General features: G+C 43.4%; 1 protein-coding gene across 3 annotated transcripts in view; it reads right to left on the bottom strand.

Moving 5' to 3' along the window:
- Dcbld1 (discoidin, CUB and LCCL domain containing 1) overlaps nucleotides 1-23,626 on the bottom strand; it is a 112,595-nt gene that overhangs the window by 62,162 nt on the left and 26,807 nt on the right. For all 3 annotated transcript variants that reach the window (NM_001432027.1, NM_001432026.1, XM_087597522.1), the window contains 1 exon segment: nucleotides 22,521-22,733. In NM_001432027.1, the coding sequence (NP_001418956.1) occupies nucleotides 22,521-22,733 (213 nt within the window).

Genomic DNA, 23,626 nt, shown 5'->3' with positions numbered 1-23,626 from the left:
GTTAGAGGGGTGAGACAGGCTGAGAAGAGTCAGGATGCTAGCAAGCTCTCAGGAAGGTCTAACAGGTACTCATGGTTCTGAGGGAGCCTGGAAGCCAGCATGGGCTTTGGTATGCTAAACATTTTGTTCCTTCTGCCAGCGAAAGGGGAAATGGCTCGGTTGCTAGATGGGAATCAGCTTCACGAGTTCCCCCAAAATGCTCGCTTTTGTCTAATTGCCAGAATTTGGGGGAAGACGGAGTTTCCTCTGGACCTGACAGGAACTGTTTTCCTTTAGTTAAAATCGAAGAGATATCCAATGGGAACTAGTAAGAAACCCTGGCTGCTCGAGCAAAGTTCTGTTTTCAGCCAGACTTCTTCGAAGATGTTAACCCACTCCCTCTCCGATGTGTTACTGAGGCCTAGGGCCTTGAGTGGGCTAGGCAAATGCTCTACCACCGGGCTATATCTCTAGTCCTCTTTTGTGGTATGAACGTGTGCTTCCTCCTTCAGGGTGACCAGATGCAGAGTGACACCAGGCTGGCCACCTTTCCTCTCCTCTACTCTTCTTCTCTCATTAAACCTCTCCACGTGGAAACATGTTGTCTGGGTGTGTTCTGTCCGGGCACGGGCCAAGATTTAAACCCCAACACAAGGGCTATATACATATGAACCTTGGAGAATGGGAAGGAGTTTTCAGAGCAAATGAAATCATCAGCTGGCGTTTAAAGTGCTGTGAATGCTTAGTTTGTACAGAGAGGCATTCCAGGAATCCCAGGTACTTGCTGGGCAGGTTCTTATCAGCAAAGAAGTTGAACTTGAACTTGTAGGTCCGCCAAAGACTCCTTGACCTTCCCCAGGTAGAAGGTGTGGGGTGTCAGGCTCCCCAGACAAGGTCAGAGAAGGGGAAGCTTGCTGGTAAAATACATCCTCCATTTTGTGCTGAGCTCTGAGGAACTATCTGGACCTGGTAGAGTGTGACCTTAATTGTCAGGGTTTCCCCACAGTCTTTTTCACTATTTATTTTACCACTAGGGCATTAGCTTGCTCAGACTGTCTGTGAACTCACGAGGTAACCCTTATCAAATTCTCCTGCCTCAGACCCAAGTGGCTAGGCTGTCAGGTGTGCACCACCAAGCTTGGTGAGACAGTGTCTTTCATGATGGAAACTTTTCTCCAGTCCACAACTGTTCACATGCTAGAATCGTGTGCCGTATACCAGAATTTTGGTCCGTTATGGGCCAAGTCTCTTGCTGTGGCCTCATAAAACCAAGACTATGAAGTGAAGCATTCATGCTTGCAATGATTCTAATAAATATAAACATCTCTGTTGTTAATAAATGTCTCTGTTGAGCTGGAAAATGCCATGAGCTTGAAACCAACCCGAGTGACAGGTGAGTGACATTCCAAGCCAGCCTGGGCAAGACCAAGTCTCAAAACACAAGCAACAAAGACAAAAATAAAGTGAACTTCCTATCCTGCTCACGGTATAGACGGACACAGCAATACATACACTCCAATAACACTTGATAGTAGGTGACTGTTACCTATCCATGTACTTACTGTTAGCGTTTCTTCTAGGCTCCACCCCACAGTTACCTGGCAACAACTAGGTATGCGTAACTCACTATAAAAGGGACTGCTTGCCCCTTCTCACTCTCTTGCTTTTGCCACCCCCCCCCCATCTCTGTCTTCTCTGTCTCACTACTCGCTCAACTCCCCTCCCCATGCACTGAATAAACAACTCTATTCTACACTATACTCCTCCTGTGGCTGGTACCTCAGGGGCAAGGGGTGGCTTAGCATGGGCTGGCAGAGGCACCATCTACCCCCACACCAGACTGTGCCTTCACCAAACATATATCCCTGGCTTCTTTTTCTTTTTTTATAAAACACAACACTTACTATATCTACTTTAAAGCTGTGTGTGTATGTGTGTATGTGTGTGTGAGAGAGAGAGAGAGAGACAGACAGACAGACAGACAGACAGACAGACAGACCTTATATAGCATAAGCTGATCTTGAATTCACTATGTAGCCAAGGATGACCTTGGAATCCTGACTCTCCAACTTCATCCCAGACTCTCTCATATTATGGACTAAAAACCTCAGCTAAAATAAGACATTCCTCCCTTAAAAAACAACCCTCCCCCAAAAGAAGCCATGTTGAAGCGAGGCATGGTGGCACATGCACCTGTAATCTCAGGATTTGGGAGCTGGAAACAGGAAGATAAGAAGTTCAAGGCTATCTTCAGCTATGAGAAATTAGTAAACCAGAATGAGCTACTGCATGAGACCCTAGCTCAGAAAACAAAAGACAACATGGAAGACATATTGAATGACTGACTTGTACCATTTTGGCTTGAATAAGTACATTCAATATTCACAAAACAAAACTGCTCAGTGGGCTGGAGAGATGGCTCAGTGGTTAAGAGCACGGCCTGCTCTTCCAGAGGTCCTGAGTTCAAATCCCAGCAACCACATGGTGGCTCACAACCATCTGTAATGGGATCTGATGCCCTCTTCTGGTGTGTCTGAGGACAGCTACAGTGTACTTTTATAGAATAAATACATCTTTTTTAAAAAGGGTTAAAAAAAAACTGCTCAGTGATTTCTCAGTGGAAGTAAGAAATTGTCACATCCATTTTCAGTTAAAGGCTTCCTAAAGTTGACTAGAATCACAGGGAAGCAGGAAGCCCCAGGCCCTCTCAGCTCTAGGCTGCCTCCATCTCAGAATTCTGACTTGGAAAGTAGCAGGCAGTCCACTCCAGGACCTAACCCATGGACAGAAAAGGGGGCAGTCCCAAGCCCCAGAATATTCATTAGAGAAGGTTTTGCATCCTGAATCAAAAGGTGGAGAAATTTGGGAAGGAAGTACAAAAGGGCTTGAAGATCTTAATTATCTGTGGGGAAAGAGGGCAGGAATTGCCCTTCAATGGAGGCTTCTTTCTTCATATTTATTTCATGGGTACGAGTGTTTTATGTGCATGTACGTATGGACATGATTGTGCTCAGTGTATGCGTGGTGACTGCACAGGGGTCAGAAGATTGATCGTTGTGATCGACGTGGGTGCTGGGAACCAAACCCAGGCCTTCTGCAAGAGCAGTAAGTGCTTTCAATTGCTGAGCCATCTGCTAGGAACATTCCAGAACCACGTGCGCCCCATCTGCCTTCAGTGATTCAGTGTCCTCAAAAGCCACCAAATTCAACACATTCCCACCATCACCAACAAGTCAAGTTGTGTCCAGCCATCACAGCCGGCCCTCCGTCCCCTGTTCCACTCAGAGGCAGCCTCCTCCCCCACCCCCCAATAAATCTCCTGCACATGGGGTCTGTTTCACGGTATGATCTTTATGGGGCTCCTAGGCTTACCCATAGCCTGGAAACCCTGATACTATCTCTCCAGCCCTCAGTGGAGGACTTGCACCGCCTCAAGCCTCACCAACACTCAGCCGTTTGGCTCTTCTCTGTGCTGGCACCCCTTCTGTGCAACAGGTCAATAAATGTTTCGTCCATCTTTTAAATTCATCATTATTACAGAGTGGGGGCAGGGTCTTGTATTTCACATCCAAGCATGGCCCTGCTCTAAAGCGTGGCTTGCCTGCTCTTCGCTGAGTAGTTTCCGCTTGATTTGTAAGAGGAGGCTCTCCTATACTTTAAGCATTTGAAAAAGTAAAATTTTCCTGCCAACTGGAATGAGAGCTCAGTAGCTCTTAGTTTCGACCATCTAATTATACTGTGTAAATTTGACCATATTGGTTATACTCTGTCTCAGGCAGTGTTCTCCGATTGGCAAACCTGTTTCCATTTCAAAGTCAGGCTGAGCCCTGCACTTCTAAAATCAGGGCCCACACTTTCTAAGGATGTCTGGTCCTTAGCCAGCAGTGTTATGCATGTCGCAGCACTGAAACCCAGCATCTAAGTCCTTTGTTGTTACTCCCTGCTTCCTCCCTTCTCCCTCCCTCTCTTTTTCTTTCTGAGTCTGGGTCTCACCTAGGGCAGTCTGGCCTAGAACTTATTAAGTAGCTAAGGAGGCTCTATGACTTCCTGCCTCCACATCCCCAGTGCAAGTACTGATGTTACAATCGTTCTCCCCCAACCCCCCCCCCCCCGTGACACCCAGTCCAGGGATGCCAGGCAAGCATTCTAGCAACCAAAACACCTTCCCAGCCTGTAACCTCTACTTGTATCTGTGTGTCAAGTCCCATTTTATGCTTTAGTCACAAATCTCCAAGTGACTGCGACAGGACATCAATTAGGTAGGCAGAAAAATCAGGGAAGAAGAATTTTTACTTCTGATGGGTAATTGGCTGTCCTGACTCATTGATACTAAATAGTACAACACTGTAGCATCTGTCAGCAAACTTGAAACCAAGTCCTCACAGCCCGAGACAGCAGGAGCTTCCTTCCTATCTTTAGTGCATCCCCTGACTGCTACATCTGCAGCTGGAAAGGAAACTCTTTATCTCTGTGCATGAATAAAACAGAGCTGCACTCTCAACTGCCTGCTCTGGGCCAACCGGGAACCCGTGCTTTGACGGTTCACAGCTCTTCTCCATAGACTGCCCGAAACTCAAGGCAATGATGCAAAACTAGAACAGTCCCAGGTCATTTCTGCTGGGTATGTGGTTTTGATTTTATAGCTAAATGACTAAGTCCCTAGCTATCTTATGGGTGGAATGGTCTCCTTCCTTCCCCCAGCTATAGTCAGTGTCAATGGGAAAAAACACACAGGCACCAATCAAGATCTACCTCTTTTGAGGCTTGTCACAAATTAAAAGGAACGTGAGAAATGCCTCCTCAAACCCCACATTAGCGACACAGAGCCCCTTCTGAATGGCATATATAATTTTCAGGACAGATAAGAGCATGCCTGGTGGGGCTCAGTGGCCTTCCCTGGGAACACCACTGGCAGGGCTAGCCACTTGGCACACTGTCAGCTGCCAGGAAAGTGGTACCCAGCATGGTCCAGCTTTGTGCTGAAGGGCTCTCGCTGGTGAGAGAATCACCAGAAACACTGAAGCTGCACTTAGATTTCTGTCCATTTCTCATTTGGGTTTTCAATGCAGTTAAATGGCAGGGTTTGTCCAAGCTCGCTAATTGCAGCAAGGTCATTGTACAAAATTATAGAATTTTTCAGAGCCATTTTCTTTGAAAAGGAGAATTAGCATGAAAAAGAAAAAAGTCCTGGGTTGTGCCATTAAAACCGTAGTCACCGAACAATGTAAGCGGTGGGTGCCCCGGGTGAAATTTTGGTCTCCTGTTCTCAGACAAAAATCAGTTAACATGTGATAAATGAGCCAGACAGATTCCTAGACAAAGGTGCAGCTTTCCTTGGGGCTCAGGGACTCAAGAGGGAAGACTTGTCACCCCGTCAGCACAGCACCCTACCAAGCCATCCTTTACAAAGGGTGTTTCCAGGGAAGTAAGGAAGTAGCTTTTCCTTCCAGGAGGCTATGGTTATGTTAATGAATACGGCAGGGGAGCATTTAGGCAAATCCAGCCTTTTATACGCTGGAAATTCCTTTCAAGGTGCTGTATTTTTTAACACAGCTTAAGAATTTTACCTTTTTCTCCTACGGGTCTTAGAGGAGAACTATTTGTAAAACAGTGGTTTCTGAGTTTTTTTTTTTTCTCTCCTTAGAATTAAAAACAAAAGTCAAGAATCATAACGACAAGATGCTACAGCAGTATGCTAAATACCAATCACCCAGAAAACTTAGAAATCTTAAGTGAAAAAAAAAAAACAAAAACAAAATCACAGCTCCTATTTTTCCATTTATCGCGTTTTTTAGTGTGGTATAAACATTAACAGTTAGTGTAAAGGTACTTGTAAGTCATTGACAATGGTTAAAAATACATGTTGGGGGTGGTGATACAGGAAATGGAGACCAATCTTTGATCTTCCTATGGCTCAGAGCACAGAGCAAAACAGGAATCCTCTGACTGTTTCCTTCCACCACAGACCACCCCGGTTTCTCAGAGGAATCCTCCTAGCAAGCTCTGTGACTCATTACCCAAGCAACCTTGGTTTGGTCCCAGGATGTCCTCGAGGAGAGTCCCGTTGAAGTGCCCGTTTCCTTCAGCAAGAGACACACATGAGTCACAAGCTGGGGGTGTTGGTAGGGTGAAACACAAAAGGGGAGAGCTCAGATGGCCTTCGTCCCACTGAATTGGAGTGGTATAATGCTTAATTAAGAGCACGCTTCCAGAGTCAAATGTTCACTTGAATCTTAAGTGCTAGGCGAGCTTTAAGCAAGTTCCTTGGCCTCCTTATGCCAAGGGGCTAGAAACAGAATCCTTGTTAGAGAGTTATTCAGAGAAGAGAATTGGGAACAGGCAGGTTCTGAGTCCTGTACACATACAGCTAGGTGTTGGGTCACATGTGCCTCCAATCCTGTTTCACAGACTTCCACCAAGCAGTTCAGTTGCAGAGAGGGGTAAGGATGCCTATTTAACATCTCAAAAGTCGAGTCCTCTCCCTATCTTGAAGGAGACTCCTCCAGCCTCATCCTCTGAGACTGACGAACTCATGGGAATTGTTCCCGAATAAACCAGCTTTTATACTTTTAATTTGGCTTGAGTTGGCCCTATTATGTTGGCATAAAAACCTATTCAAAGCTTCTCTTAAATGAGGATATCTGCAGACAGTAACGTCCAGGTGTGATTCCTCCTTTGGTGTGAATACAGTGACATTCAAATTTCTCTTCTGTAAGAAGTGAGCTTCATAGATATGTGTGGAAAATCGAACTACATGTAAACATCGTTTGAGCATCTGGAATGGCGGGCCTATGCTAAACACTCATGGATAAGAGAGGACGGATAAAGGGTACCCCTCTGCTCAGACAACCCCTCCCCAACACCTCTGGTAAAGGTGAAATAATCGTCCAGATCGGAACAAGTGATCCTTGACTGGGAATCTGATAGGTGCCGGTGTGTGTGTGTGTGTGTGTGTGTGTGTGTGTGTGTGTGTGTGTCTGTGTCTGTGTCTGTGTCTGTGTCTGTGTCTGTGTGTCTATGTGTGTTAAAAGGAACAGGAACAGGAAAGCCAGGGGAAGAGATATCAACAAATATGCAGGGCACAAAGCTGTATGATGTGATAGTGTCTTGGTTATGAACTGGGATTCCTGAGTTTGAGGAGGCTGATCACAGAAGGACAGTCTTGGCTTGGCAAGCAATTTCAGGAAGGACAGACTGTAGGCAACCGGTAGCTAGCCCTTCACCCACAACAAGTTCCTCATTCCCAAGCTCCTCACCCCACCCCTATAAAAGGTTCCAGCCAGCTTTTCACTTGGCGGACCCTTATGTTTCCCAAAACCTCCCATCCTTGCTGCCCCTTCCCTGTGTCTACATCGTCTTGTCTGATGAGGGTTGGACTCTTTTTTTTTTAAAGATTTATTTATTTATTATATATAAGTACACTGTAGCTGTCTTCAGACACACCAGAAGAAGGCATCAGATTTCTTTACAGATGGTTGTGAGCCACCATGTGGTTGCTGGGAATTGAACTCCGGACCTCTGGAAGAGCAGTCAGTGCTCTTAACCGCTGAGCCAACTCTCCAGTCCGAGGGTTGGACTCTTATCTCTTTCTGCCTTGTCTTTTTACACTGCCTCAGAAATCTACCATGATGCACTTAGGGGGAAAACTGAGAGATAAGGATAGGAGTGGGGTTTGGAGATAAGGCTACATAGAAGACTGGAGAGTAAAAAGCCTGAATTCCACACTACCATGTTTCTGCAGATGCTAGCACACAATGATTAACTGATTGATTGACTGGTTGATTTTTATGCTTTGAGACAGGGTTTCTCTGTGTAGCGCTGGCTGGCCTTGAACTCAGTCTATAGACCAGGCTGACCCGGAACTCAGAAACCTATCTGCCTCTGCCTCTCAAGTGTTGCTGGCATTAAAGGTCTGTGCCACCATGCTCTGCACAAAACACAATTTTTAAAATAAAAAAAATTATTACAACAATATTTAACACTGTTTAAATGGCTTAGAAAACAGTGGGAGTTGGTAAGGAAAGATGAGAGTCAATCCATTTTTCAAGAAGAAATACAGGTTGAGTTTCCCTTAAGTGCTTGGGTCCAAGTGTATGTGGCCAGGAATCCTAGTGTCTGCCTGGATTTCGATTGGGCTGCTCGCTCTGCACAAAACACAATTTTTAAAATAAAAAAAAATTATTACGACAATATTTAACACTGTTTAAATGGCTTAGAAAACAGTGGGAGTTGGTAAGGAAAGATGAGAGTCAATCCATTTTTCAAGAAGAAATACAGGTTGAGTCTCCCTTAAGTGCTTGGGTCCAAGTGTATGAGGCCAGGAATCCTAGTGTTTGCCTGGATTTCAATTGGGCTGCTCGCTCCTCCTGTATGTTTCAAAGTAAATGCATTCATTCCCAGAACTGGCTCTGCTACCTGAACGGAGTCTCTACTGTTTTATAAGAATAAATAAATAAATACATCTAAGATGAGGTGTTTTTCTAAAGTCTTCTTCTTAAAAAGCCCTCCCCTTCCATCGCCACAGTTCAATTTGAGTAACAACACATACTGGTTATTGGAAGGAACTTGGTGTGAAATACCCCAGAATTGGTGCAGTTTTGAATAGGAAAGAAAAAAAAATCCCAATTGTAAGACATTGAAAGGGTGGGGGGGCGGAGCTGATGCTGACATCACGAATCACACTTTGAAAGCATATGCCACTCACAGACCCTGATGTCGGAACAGTGCTATAAAGATGTCTCCCAACGATTACAATCTATCGATTTATCTTATTTCCTATTTACTTGCTTTTTGAGACAGGGTTTTGTAGTCCAGAATGGCCTCAGTCTCCCTTTGTAGCTGAGGATGGCCTTGAACTCCAAGCCTCCGGGCCTCTCTGTCAAGTCCTAGGATTAAGAGCACGAGTCACGGGGTTGGGGATTTAGCTCAGTGGTAGAGCGCTTGCCTAGGAAGCGCAAGGCCCTGGGTTAGGTCCCCACCAAAAAAAAAAAAAAAAAAAAAAAAAAAGAGCACGAGTCACCAAGCCCAGGACTACTTCACAGTTATAACTATGCCGAGTGTGGTGACTGTTGAATGTAACCAAAGACAAAGGGGAGAGTGAGGAGCTAGGATTGCTGTGAGTTCAAAACCGGCTTAGGCTCCACAGTTAATTCTAGGCTAGCTTGCATTACAGTGAGACTCTATCTCAGACAGATGTGGTGGTTAGAAATGCAGTATCTGAATTTAATCACAAGGAACATCAAAGCAACCCAAAGTCACAGGCACTGCACAAAATAACTGGGTAGCCCGAGTCAAACTGCACAAAAGACAAACACAGGGCGAGGAAGTATTCTTGATTATAGGAGACCAAGGAGCCGCCACAGCGGCTAAATGCTCCCCAATCTAGATAAGAAAGGGACATAATCCATCATTCTTCCTTCCTTCCTCTTCAGACAGGGTCTCACCATGTAAGTCTGACTGGACTGCAACTGGCCATGAAGACCAGGCTGTCTTGATTTCTTAATCATAGCTGATCCTTCAGCACTTGCTAATCGATTAACCCAGCAAAGTTTCACTTCAGTGGTTGTGGTCTCTTAACTCACAGTTCTAACTCGGAGAGTTCTGCCTTCCTTTGTCTCTGCCTCTGAGGGCTGGGATTAAGCACACACAACACTATGCTGATGTGTCCTCATGTCCTAATTAACTGTTGCATTTTTTTTTTTTTTTTTTACTATTTCAAAGGCATCTGAAAAGGTCAGTCTCTTAACACATCAGTTTGGTATTTTGTCAACTTGACACAGCCACAGTTATCTAAGAAGAGGGAACCACTTCTCAGAGAGAAAAAAAAGTCAACATAAATCTAACTTGTAGAGGCCAGGCAGTGGTGTTGCATGCCTTTAATCCCAGCACTAGAGAGGCAAAGGAGGAGGATCTCTATGAGTTCAAGGCCAGCATGCTGTACAAAGCAAATTCCAGGACGGCCAAGGCTACATAAAGAAACCCAACCTCAAAAACAAGAATAATAACAACAAAAACTGACTTGTAGAAAAGTCTGGGGGGACACTGTCCTAATTAGTAGTTGATGAGAAAGGATCCAGCCCATTTTGAATGGTAACACACCCACGGCCAGATGGTCCTGTTATGTATTAAAAATTAGGGGCTGGAGAGATGGCTCACTGGTTAAGAGCACTGACTGCTCTTCCAGAGGTCCTGAGTTCAAATCCCAGCAACCACATGGTGGCTCACAACCATCTGTAATGAGATCCGATGCCCCCTTCTGGTGTGTCTGAAGACAGCGGCAGTGTACTCATATAAATAAAATAAATCTTTAAGAAAAAATTAAATAAAAATAATGTTTTCATTTTAATCTCAGGTATGAAATATGGGGCTGCTTCAGATTGGGTAGAACAGTTGGCTAAAAGGGGCATGATTTTGCCCAGCTGCAGACGGTTTGCGTAACTGTATGACGTTTGGAATTCTGAGTTTTTTTTACAGGGTATATAAATGCTAGCACCCCAGAGGCAGTGTGTGTGTGTGTGTGTGTGTGTGTGTGTGTGTGTGTGTGTGTGTGTGTTGGTTGTTGTTGGTCTGTGTCCACAGGTCCACGTCCACTCTGCCACTGGGCACGGCTTCTTGGGGAGTCAGAACATTGGGAATTTGACTGCGCTTATCCCACACCACTGCCAAGGTGGGTGGCGGGATGTAGGGAAGGACCGAGACACCACTCCAGGAGTGGGAAAATGCAGTCTGAGATGTGGGAAAGCAAGAGCTGGTTCTGGAGTCTCCCAGCCTACAATGAAGTCGGGGTAGGGGTGTGTGGGATGAGAGTATGAGTGGGGATGAGAAAGGAGAGCTCTGGCTTGTCCCAACAGTGATTGTCCTTAGCTTGGCAGGGGCAGGCTTAGTAGCAGTTGTGGCCAGAAGTGCAGAGAGGCCTTCTACGGGAAAATTAAGCTGCTGCTCTTAGTTGAACGCCTATTCCATGGCTCCCCCTGGAAGATCGTGATGAAAGAGACAGTCCATAGTTCTAAACTGTTCATTGGTTGTTCTTGGTGGAAAATGGATTTATAATGTACCATACCCACTTCTCATGGTGGATCTGAGATTAAATACTTGCTGTAGGAAGGACTGTCTGGGAAGGGAAGCTTATTGGCTAAGCCCTCCGGGCCTCTAGGTACCTCATTAGCGTGGAGAACACTGTCTTGAGCCTATGTGACTGTATGTAGGTCACGGTTTCACCGAGCCTCTGGGTCTCAACCTGCTCTACCTTACTGCATTAGTCAGGGTTCTCTAGAGTCACAGAACTTATGGGTAGTCTCTATATAGTAAGGGAATTTGTTGATGACTTACAGTCTGTAGTCCAACTCCCCAACAGCAGCAGCTGGGAATGGAAGTCCAAGGATCTAGCAGTGGCTCAGTCCCACAAGACAGGTTGGCGAGGAAGAAAGCATCTTCCTTCTTCCAATGTCCTTATGTAGGTCTCCAATAGAAGGTGTGTCCCACCACGCCTAGATCTGGGACCTGCTTTGTCCAAGATGACCTTGAACTCAGAGATCTCCTTGTCTTAGACTCCTGGGATTCATAGCTTCTATGCTTCAAGATCTCCTCCATGCCAAGAACCAGGTCAGAAACTTGTATCTCCCAGCCTTAAGATCTGGATCACAGGTGAGCCCTCCAATTCTGGATTATAGTTCATTTCAGATAGAGTCAAGTTGACATCCAGGAACAGCCACTACACTTACCAAACTTCCTGGAATGGTTTTATTTTTACCAGACTTTAGATATTTTAGAGAGACTTTGAACTTCTTTTTTTAAGATTTATTTATTTATTTTATATAAGTACATTATAGCTGTCTTCAGAAGAGGGCATCAGGTCTCATTACATATGGTTGCTGGAACTTAGGACCTCAGGAAGATCAGTCAGTGCTCTTAACCAATGAGCCATCTCTCCAGCCTGACTTTGAACTTATAAAGAGACTTTGAATATTTTTTTAAAAAGGTTCAACTTTTAAAGTATTTAAAATTTTAAAGACTGTGGGACTTCTAAACATTGAAATGTTATATTATTAGGATCAAATGGGAAGGGAAAATTTATAACTGAACAGTGATGTGTTCGTGTGTCAGGGTAAAAGGGGGACAGTTGTTCTGGTTAGTTTTTTTAGTCAACTTGACTGTGGTGGTTTGAATATGCTTGGCCCATGTGAAGTGGCAGTACTAGGATGTGTGGCCTTGTTGGAGTAGCTGTGGCCTTGTCGTAGAAAATGCATCACTGTGGGGGTGTGCTTTAAATCTCTGCCCAGTGCAAAGGAGACCTTCCTTCTAGCTGCATGGGTGAAAGTTTATTCTTGGCTTCCTTCGGATAAAGACGTAGAGTTCTCATCCCTTTCAGTGCTATGCCTGCCTGGATGCTCCTATGCTTCCTGCCATGACAATGGACTGAGCCTCTGAAACTGTAAGCCAGCATCAATGAAATGTTTTCCTTTCTAAGAGTTGCCTTGGTCATGGTGCCTCTTCACAGCAATGAAACCCTGACTATGACACTGACAGAAGCTATAATAACTTGAGGAGAACCACAATTGAGAAAATGCCTCCATAAAACAGGTGTGTAGGTAAGTCTGTGGAGATTTTCCTTGATTAATGATTGAAGTGAGAGGCCCTAGCCTACTCTGGGTGGTACCACCCTTGCTGTGTGGCCCAGGGCTATATAAACAGCAGGTTGAGCAAGTCATGGGGAGCAAGAATCCCATCCTGGCCTCTGCTTCAGTTCCTGCCCTGACTTCCCCAAGTGAGGAAAGGTGACCTGACCTGAGAGTTATAAGCAGAAATCTTTTCCTTCCCAAGTTTACTCTTTGGTCATGGTGTTTTATCACAGAAATAGAAATCCGAACGAAGACAAGTACCTTCTAATTGATGACTGAACTTGGAGGATCAGCCATAGTCAAAATACACAACAAACACCTCCCCATCTAGTCTGCATAGGCCTTTTAACAGCAACAATCTCCAGTGTGTATCTGCACAATTCCTATAAGATGAAGAGGGTGTGTTCACACTTACAGTTCATCTTGTTGCAAAGAACATGGCACTCCCCCAACTCTGTGTGTGTGTGTGTGTGTGTGTGTGTGTGTGTGTGTGTGTGTGTGTGTGTTACATTCCTGAGTGTAGGAGGTGGAGGGTTTAAAAGCCAAGGCTTGATGCTGAGATGTCTTTCCTTGATCACTTTTACACCTTCCTTTGAGACAGGGCCTGAACCAGAAGTTCACTGAGTTATACTGGGTAGCCATCAAGTTCCCCAGGATCCACTGTCTCTACCAGGTACTTGCCTCCATGCCTGCCTTTTATGGGGATCCAAACTCTGGCCTATAAGCACAGCAATTACTTTACCTACCAAGCCACCTGCCAACCCCCTAAAGAATGTTAAAAATGCCCAACATAGGATTCAAGCAACGAACCATCAAAAGTTAACGGCCTACAAATGAAACCTGTCTAGTTTGAGCACATTCACAAAAGCTAATGTGAGCAGATCCCAAGAATGTGGACTCTTGGCATAGGTGGCCAATACTCAGGCCAGAGAACGTTGCTCTTTTTCAAAACATTAACCCTACATTCAAAATACCAACAACTCTAAGTCGTAATGTCCGTTACCAGCAGGTTTTAACAATTAGTTGGGTAATGAGAGGTACTGAACTGTTTGACCTCAAAGAACCCAGCCGTTTCAGTCACATACAGAACTGTTAGAGTTGACATCTTTCAGAACTGCAGGAGTCATTCCAGAGCGTGCGTGGGCCTTGCTGGATACACCTCAGTGGCCATTCTCTAGCACAGCAGTGGGTCCCTGGGACCCTAAAGCCACACAGCTGCAGAAGACCCACACCTTCCCAGGGATGGAGCAAGGGACACAGAGCTGGCCCTGCTGAGGCTCAGGTGACAGGAGGACAAAGTGTTTCTGCCTTCTCTTTCTGCACTGCGAGGGGAAGTGCAAACTGACCTGGGGTCTGTTTTAACTCAGCTTAATTCTATCTTAGCTTTAAAGCATATGACTTGCTAGTGGTTTCCATCAAAGGGAATCTTTAAAGCAGCCACAAAAGAAGAACACTGAACATTGTTAAACATGTTGTCTTACATTGCTAACTAAATTACTACTTATCCCTTGTGTTTTAGAGAAAAATCGCTGCACAGCATATTAATGGGCTGGTCCAGCTCAGAAGACAGGGTTCATGCAGCACAAGACAGACTTGAACTGACTATGTACTAAAGGATACTGACCTTATTGCCTCTCCCTCCCAAGTGCTAGATTATAGACCTGTGCTACTCTATCCCCATCCCCCACCTCCCATTTACTGCCTTTGTTTGAATGAAAGAAGCAGCATGAAGTGAGCTAATACCATCCCACAGTCCTCTGAACCCAAATCCCCTGGGGAAGAGAGCTGAACACCCAGGAGTGCCGAAATCCTGAGCCCACAGGACAGACTGCCGCCTCTGCCCACATTCTCGGTCCAAGGGGAAACTGCACAGTACCTCTGGACACAGGGATATAGGAACAGACAGCTGCCTGTACCCGCGGTTCTGGTCTGAGCTGAACCAGCCAAACAGTTCCCTGCACCCAAGTCCCAAGGTGGAGAGAGCTGGACCCTCAGAAGTGTGGACACTTGTGAGAAATCAGAGGAGACTACCCTCTGCCCACAGTCCAGACCCAAGAGGGAATTGCATAGTGCCAACTGTGCCCACTGGGTGCAAGGACCTAGGAGCAATCAGGGGCAGGATCCTTTGATTCTTGCCCGAGTCTAGAGCTGGAAGACAGTCACCAGGAGCACCACCACAGCTGAGAGCAGAGCACCTGTTCTCAGGAAAGGCTGAAGGAAAACAGGAAAACAGTTCCACAGGAACTGATACAGAGGCCTACAGCAGGGACAAAACTCTCAAAACAGCAAGACAAGCAAACATCTGAGACAACCCAATGGCTAGAGGCAAGCGCAGGAACCTAAGCAACAGAAATCAGGACTACTTGGCATCATCAGAGCCCAGTTCTCCCACCAAAGAAAATACTGGATATCCAAACACACCAGAAAAGCAAGGTTTAGATTTAAAATTACATTTTTTTATAATGATGGGGGACTTTAAGAAATATATAAAGAACTCCCTTAAAGAAATGCAGGAAAACACAAGTAAACAAGTAGAAGCCCATAGAGAGGAAACACAAAAATCCCTGAAAGAATTACAGGAAAACACAACCAAACAGGTGAAGGAAGTGAAAATGGAAATAGAAACAATAAAGAAAGCACAAAGGGAGACAACCCTGGATATAGAAAACCAAAGGAAGAGACAAGGAGCCGAACATACAAGCATCACCAACAAAATACAAGAGATAGAAGAGAAAATCTCAAGGGCAAAAGATACCACAGAAAACATCGACACAACTATCAAAGATAATGTAAATCCACAAAAAGCTCCTAGCCCAAACCATACAGGAAATCCAGGACACAATGAGAAGATCAAACCTAAGGATAATAGGTATAGAAGAAAGTGACGACTCCCAACTTAAAGGGCCAGGAAATATATTCAACAAAATTATAGAAGAAAACTTCCCTAACCTAAAGAAAGAGATGCCCATAAACATACAAGAAGCCTACAGAACTCCAAATAGATTGGGCCAGAAGAGAAATTCCTCCCACCACATAACAGTTAAAACACCAAAATGCACAAAACAAAGAAAGAATATTAAAAGCAGCAAGGGAAAAAGATCAAGTGACATATAAAGGCAGCCCTATAAGAATTACACCAGACTTCTCACCAGACACTATGAAAGCCAGAAGATCCTGGACAGATGTCATACAGACCCTAGAGAACACAAATGCCAGCCCGAGTTACTGTATCCAGCAAAACTCTCAATTAACATAGATGGAGAAACCAAGATATTCCATGACAAAACCAAGTTTACACAATATCTTTCTACAAATCCAGCCCTACAAAGGATAATAGATGGAATATTCCAATACAAGGAGAGAAACTACACCATACAGAAAGCAAAAATATAATTTCCTTGCAATGAAACCAAAAGAGAAACAAACATAATTCCATGTCTAACAATGAAAATAACAGGAAGTGAAAATCACTATTCCTTAGTATCTCTCAACATCAATGGTCTCAACTCCCCAATAAAAAGACTCAGACTGGGCTGGAGAGATGGCTCAGTGGCTAAGAGCACCAACTGCTCTTCCAGAGGTCCTGAGTTCAAATCCCAGCAACCACATGGTGGCTCACAACCATCTGTAATGAGATCTGATGCCCTCTTCTGGTATGTCTGAAGACAGCTACAGTGTACTCATATATAATAAATAAATCTTTAAAAAAAAAAAAAAAGACATAGACTAACAGACTGGATACTTAAAGAGGACCCAGCACTTTGCTGCACACAGGAAACACATCTCAGAGACAAAGACAGACACTACCTCAGAGTAAAAGGCTGAAAAACAACTTTCCAAGCAAATGGCCCAAAGAAACAAGCTGGAGTTGCCATTCTAATATCAAATAAAATTGACTTTCAACCAAAAGTCATTAAAAAAGATAATTAAGGACACTTCATATTCAGAGAAAAAATCCACCAAGATGAACTCTCAATCCTAAATACCTATGCTCCAAATGCAAGGGCACCTACATTCATAAAAGAAACCTTCCTAAAGCTCAAAGCACATATTGTACCTCACACGATAATAGTAAGAGATTTCAACACCCCACTCTCATCAATGGACAGATCATAGAAACAGAAATTAAACAGAGACGTAGAGAAACTAACAGAAGTTATGAACCAAAAGGATTTAACAGATAATTATAGAACATTCTATCCTAAATCAAAAGGATATACTTTCTTCTCAGCACCTCATAGCACCTTCTCCAAAATTGACCATATAGTCGGGCACAAAACAGGCCACAAAGATAGAAATAATCCCATGCATCCTATCAGATGACCATACATTGAGACTGGTCTTCAATAACAACAATACTGACAGAAGTTGAACAATGCTCTACTCAATGACAACTTGGTCAAAGAAGAAATAAAGGAAGAAATTAAAGACTTCTTAGAATTTAATGAAAACGAAGATACAACATTCCCAACCTTATGGGACACAAAGAAAGGGGTGCTAAGAGAAAAACTCAGAACTCTGAGTGCCTGCAGAAAGAAACAGGAGAGAGCTGTGCCAGCAGCTTGACAGCACAACTAAAAGCTCTAGAACAAAAAGAAATAAACCTAAGAGGAGTAGAAGGCAGGAAATAATCAAACTCCGGTCTGAAATCAACCAAGTAGAAACCAAAACAACTATACAAAGAATAAACAAAGCCAGGAGCTGTTCTTTGAGAAAATCAACAAGATAGATAAACCCTTAGCCAGACTAACCAGAGGGCACAGAGAGTGTATCCAAATTAACAAAATCAGAAATGAATAGGGATACATAACAACAGAATCTGAAGAAATTAAAAGCATCATCAGATCGTACTACAAAAGTCTATATTCAACAAAACTGGAAAATCTGGAGGAAATGGACAATTTTCTAGATAGATACCAGGTACCAAAGTTAAATCAGGATCAGATAAACCATCTAAAGAATCACATAACTCTTAAAGAAATAAAAGCAGTTATTAAAAGTCTCCCAACCAAAAACAGCCCAGGACCAGATGGGTTTAGTGCAGAATTCTATCAGACCTTCAGAGAAGACCTCATACCAATACTGTCCAAACTATTCGACAAAATTGAAACAGACAGAGCACTACCAAATTCCTTCTATGAAGCCACAATTACTCTTATACCAAAACTACATAAAGACACAACAAAGAAAGAGAACTTCAGACCAATTTCCTTTATGAATATTGACGCAAAAATAATCAATAAAATTCTTGCAAACTGAATCCAAGAACACATCAAAACGATCGTCCATCTTGATCAAGTAGGGTTCATCCCAAGGATGCAGAGATGGTTTAATAAACAAAAATCCATCAATGTAATCCACTATAAAAACAAACTCGAAGATAAGAACCACATGATCATTTCATTAGATGCTGAGAAAGCATTTGACAAAATTCAACACCCCTTCATGATAAAAGTCCTGGAAAGATCAGGAATTCAAGGTCCATATCTAAACATAGTAAAAGCAATATACAGGAAACCACTAGCTAACATCAAACTAAATGGAGAGACACTTGAAGCAATCCCACTAAGATCAGGTACTAGACAAGGCTGCCCACTCTCTCCCTACTTATTCAATATAGTTCTTGAAGTCCTAACCAGAGCAATCAAACAGAGAAAGGAGGTCAAAGGGATACAAATTGGAAAGGAAGAAACCAAAATATCACTCTTTGCAGATGATATGGTAGTGTACTTAAGTGACCCCAAAAGTTCCACCAGAGAACTACTTAACCTGATAAACAACTTCAGCAAAGTGTTGGGGTATAAAATTAACTCAAACAAATCAGTAGCCTTCCTCTACTCAAAGGATAAACAGGCTAAGAATGAAATTAGGGAAATGACACCCTTCACAATAGTCCCAAGTAATATAAAATATTTTGGTGTGACTTTAACCAAGCAAGTGAAAGATCTGTATGACAAGAACTTCAAGTCTCTGAAGAAAGAAACTGAGGAAGATCGCAGAAGATGGAAAGATCTTACATGCTCATGGATTGGCAGGATTAATATAGTAAAGATGGCCATTTTGCCAAAAGCAATCTATAGATTCAATGCAATCTCCATCAAAATTCCTACTCAATTCTTTATAGAGATAGAAAAAGCAATTTGCAAATTCATTTTGAATAAGAAAAAACCCAGGATAGTGAAAACTATACTCAAGAATAAAAGAACTTCTGGGGGAAATCACCATCCCTGACTTCAAGTATTATTACAGAGCAATGGTCATAAAAACTGTGTGGTATTGGTACAGAGACAGACAGATAGACCAATGGAATAGAATTGAAGACCCAGAAATGAACCCACACACCTATGGTCACCTGATTTTTGACAAAGGAGCTAAAACCATCCAATGGAAGAAAGATAGCATTTTCAACAAATAGTGTTGGTTCAATTGGAGGACAACATATAGAAGAATGCAAATCGATCCATTCTTACTGACTTGTACAAAGCTCAAGTCCAAGTGGATCAAAGACCTCCACATCAAACCAGATACACTCAAACTATAGAAGAAAAAGTGCGAATGAGTCTCAAACACATGGGCACTGGAGAAAATTTCCTGAACAGAACACCAATGGCTTATGCTCTATGATCAAGAATCGACAAATGGAACCTCATAAAACTGCAAAGCTTCTGTAAGGCAAAGGACACTGTCATTAGGACAAAACGGCAATTGGTAGATCTTTACCAATCCTACATTTGATAAAGGGCTAATATCCAAAATGTACAAAGAACTCAAGAAGTTAGACTCCAGAGAGCCAAATAACCCTATTAAAAAATGGGGTACAGAGCTAAACAAAACATTCTCAGCTGAGGGTTATCGAATGGCCAAAAAGCACCTAAAGAAATGCTCGACATTCTTAGTCATCAGGGAAATGCAAATCAAAACAACCCTGAGATTCCACCTCATACCAGTCAGAATGACTAAGATCAAAAACTCAGGTGACAGCAGATACTGGCAAGGATGTGGAGAAAGAGGAACACTCCTCCATTGTTGGTGGGATTGCAGACTGGTACAACCATTCTGGAGATCAGTCTGGAGGTTCCTCAGAAAATTGAACATTGAACTGCCTGAGGACCCAGCTATACCTCTCCTGGGCATATACCCAAAAGATACTCCAACATACAACAAGGACACGTGCTCCACTATGTTCATAGCAGCCTTATTTATAATAGCCAGAAGCTGGAAAGAACCCAGATGCCCTTCAACAGAGGAATGGATACAGAAAATGTGGTACATATACACAATGGAGTACTACTCAGCTATCAAAACCAATGACTTCATGGAATGAACTAGAAAATATCATCCTGAGTGAGGTGACCCAATCACAGAAAAACACTCTTGGTATGCACTCATTGATAAGTGGATATTAGTCCAAAAGCTGGAACTACCCAAGATGTAATCCACAGACCACAAGAAGCTCAAGAAAATGAATAACCAGAATGTGGACGCTTCCACTCCTTTTTAAAAAGGAAAAAATATCCATAGGAGTGGATATGAAAGCAAAGTTTAGGGCAGCGACTGAAGGAACAGCCATTCAGAGCCTGCCGCATGTGTGGCCTATATATATACAGCCACCAAACTAGATAAGATTGATGAAGCTAGAAAATGCATGCTGAAAGGGACTGGATATAGATATCTCCTGATAGACACATCCAGAGCATGTCCAACACAGAGGTCAATGCTAGCAGCAAACCACTGAACTGAGAACAGAACACCCCTGAGGGGAATTAGAGGAAGTATTGAAAGAGTTGAAGGAGCTTGCAACCCCATAAGAACAACAATGCCAACCATCCAGAGCTTCCAGGGACTAAACCACTACCCAAAGACTATACATGGACTGACCCAGGGCTCCAACTGCATATGTAGCAGAGAATAGCCTTGTTGGGGCACCAGTACAAGGAGAAGTCCAGCCAAGGTTGAACCCTCAGTGCAGGGGAATATGGGGGTGGGGGGGCAATAAGGGGGATGCATGGGGGGAATACCTGTATGGGGGAGGGATAGGGGATGGGGGCTTATGAACAGGAAACCGAGAAAGGGAATAACATTTGAAATGTAAGTAAAGAAATATATCTAACAAAAAAGAAAGAAAGAAAGAAAGAAAGAAAGAAAGAAAGAAAGAAAGAGGCGAGAACAATAGATATCTGATCCATAAAAATATAGAATCAAATTCTTCCCTCAGCCCTTAATGATCTAATTGTGTTGCCCTGATCATGCTACCAAATTTCAGTGCGAATCCATCCATCTGTAGACTAAGAAATGAATAAAAGTCACCCAAGGATGCATGTGTGCATTCTAGAGATGTGTGTGAGGACAGCTGATGCCCAATACAGTGAATATGTTCATTTTTAGGAACATAAATCCTGTTTGTAAAAGACAAATAAAGCTTAATAAAGAAAAAACATGAAAGAGTAGTAGTTATTTTTATCTCTGTACCAAATCAGAATTCAGTACTGAAATCTCAGTTTAAAAAAAAAAAAAAAAAAACCCACATCTTAAAAAATTCCAGAAACCTAGGGCTGGAGATGTAGCTCGGTTTGTAGAGTGCTTACCCAGCATGCATGAAGCCCTGGGTTCGTGCCTATAACCCCAGTGCTCCACCACCAATGGGAGGGAGGGATTATCCTTGGCTATAGTTAGTTCAAGGCCGACCCAGGCTAAAGGAAAATCCTGTCTCAAAAAAACAAAAAGAAAAAGAAAAAGCAAGAATCTAAAACATCTACATGTTCGGACAAGATTTGTCCAAGGTTTTGTCTTTGGTTTCCAATTGTCTAACTCGAGGTATCTCCTGGGGCTTAGGATCCGCCATGATGGTGGATTAGCTGCTTTCCCATTGACTGTGATTGCCAACGGACAGAGACCACTTCAAGGAAAAAGAGCTCCTTTGGGGGGGGGGGGGGCTGGGGATTTGGCTCAGCGGTAGAGCACTTACCTAGGAAGCGCAAGGCCCTGGGTTCGGTCCCCAGCTCCGGAAAAAAAAGAAAAAAAAAAAAAGAGCTCCTTTCGCTCACAGTTAAGGTAAGTCTGGTGGCAGGCAGCTAGTCACATAGCACCCACAGTCTGGGGTCAGACAGTGATAAATGCTCACACTTGCTTTCTTTTTTAAATTCAGTATGGAGCCAGGTGAATTTTCCCACCTCAAGGACTTTTCATGCCAAAAAATTTGTCACCAAGGTGATTCTGTATTCTTTAAAGTTGACCATCAATATTAACCACCAAAGATGACTATCTCAGGCATAATCAGAGTACCACAGCACAAGAAACTGAATTTCGAAGGTTATTTAGGAAAACTCCTTTTAAGTTGTCCCTTCTGAAAACGGACTTCAGCCTTAGCTGAGAGGCCCCTCGTGTGCTCTGCGTCTCTGCTCAGATGTTTCGTTACTGGAAGGGCGCACCTGACCACCCCACTGACGTTATCAGGAAACAGGCTCCTCCTGCTACAGGATTCCTTCTTTCTCATTCTCACAACCTGTTACGTTACAAATGCAGTTATCTTTTCCCCAGCGGGACTCTCTGTGAGAGGAATTTTGTTTGTTCTCGGAATAGAACCCACTTCTTCACAGAATGTCTAAATCACAGTTGCTACTCCCTAAGTACTGGCCAAGTAAAGAGTATGTTTAAGCAAACGCCACATTTCTGATTCTGTTTTCAGCAAGAGAGAAGTTTATGCCAATCTTCTGAGACACATGGGGCAGACACACAATATCTCCTTTATTGTTTCAGCTTTCCAAGCAAGCACTTACCCTGCATGCAGTTACCCTGAGAGTTTACACAAACCAAGGTTCTCTTACGGTCCTGTCCTGGGAGGCTGTGCTGCTAACGCAACACACAGCCTGCCTCCCTCCCCTCTCAGTTCTCTCACACCTACAGATCCCCATACCCGTTCCTTACCATACTGATCTGTCGCACTGCTAAAGAGGAGATAGTCGGAAGCGCAGGTCTTGGACTCAATGTTCAAATCGCCCAGCCTCAGAATAAGTCTCTTCCCCTTCGGGACTGTGATGATCTTTTCACACACGGTGTAATTGGGGTAAGTCCCTGGATAATTCTTAGATGTCATTGTGCCACTGTCCTGAGATGTCACTATGTGCCCACAGCCATCACCTGGGAAAGAAGAAAGAACGCAAGATGTAAGTGTAATTGGCTTCAACCCAGAACAAGACTCTTCTACACTCTGGAGTTGAGCGCTTCATGCTTTGTTTTGTTTTGTTTTCCTGAGAGAAGAAAGGGCTAAACAACATAGCCTGAGCAGGAATCATGCACTGTATCTTGCTTCAAGATGTTCCATTTGGTCCTCGGTTTCATTCAATGAACTTGGTGCTTCTCATGCTCTGAATTAGATGCAGACCTTAAGAAACACACAATTTATGGTCCTGGTTGTTTACCCTGTTCAAAAGATCCTGGCCTTTTGCCACACATTTGTCAAGTCACTCTAAAGCCGATGAATAATAATTTATAACTTACTTCAGAGTGACGCTGAACAGTGAAAGATGTTCCTGATAGAATTTATACTAATACAGATAAGCATTTCATTTAGCTGCAAGTCTCTTAGCTGAACAACCATTCCACATTTATATCCCAATTACTGTGGTAGTCTTGGATCCAAAGATTTCTCACAGACTCGGGCAATCAGAAAACATCTGAGTTTTACTATGTGTAGTGTTCTAGACACGCTAGTCACGGTTAACTACTGGGGAATCATACAAAGTCAGCAAGGGATGCTTCATGGAACTTGAGGCCTTCATTTGATAACTGTAATTCTAGGTGACATGTGCTTGCACAAGAAAGCTGAACACAGTGTCAGAGGATTATGAAGGAGGAAGGCAATGCATTCCCATGAATTTTATAGATAACTTGCTAAAATATGGAGTTACCTTAAGATTATTTTGAATAGTGAAGTGGAAACACATGTTTACTAGGGCCCAAAACCACAGCTGACCCGAACTGATATTTTATAGCATATTTGTAGGGTAAATGAGGTGCTTCATTAACGTCAT

The sequence above is a fragment of the Rattus norvegicus genome, chromosome 20 (genome assembly GCF_021556685.1).
Source record: "Rattus norvegicus strain SHRSP/BbbUtx chromosome 20, alternate assembly SHRSP_T2T, whole genome shotgun sequence".
NCBI lineage: Eukaryota > Metazoa > Chordata > Mammalia > Rodentia > Muridae > Rattus > Rattus norvegicus.
Note: the sequence above shows the minus strand (reverse complement) of the source record. Positions and strands in the feature narration are given on the sequence as shown.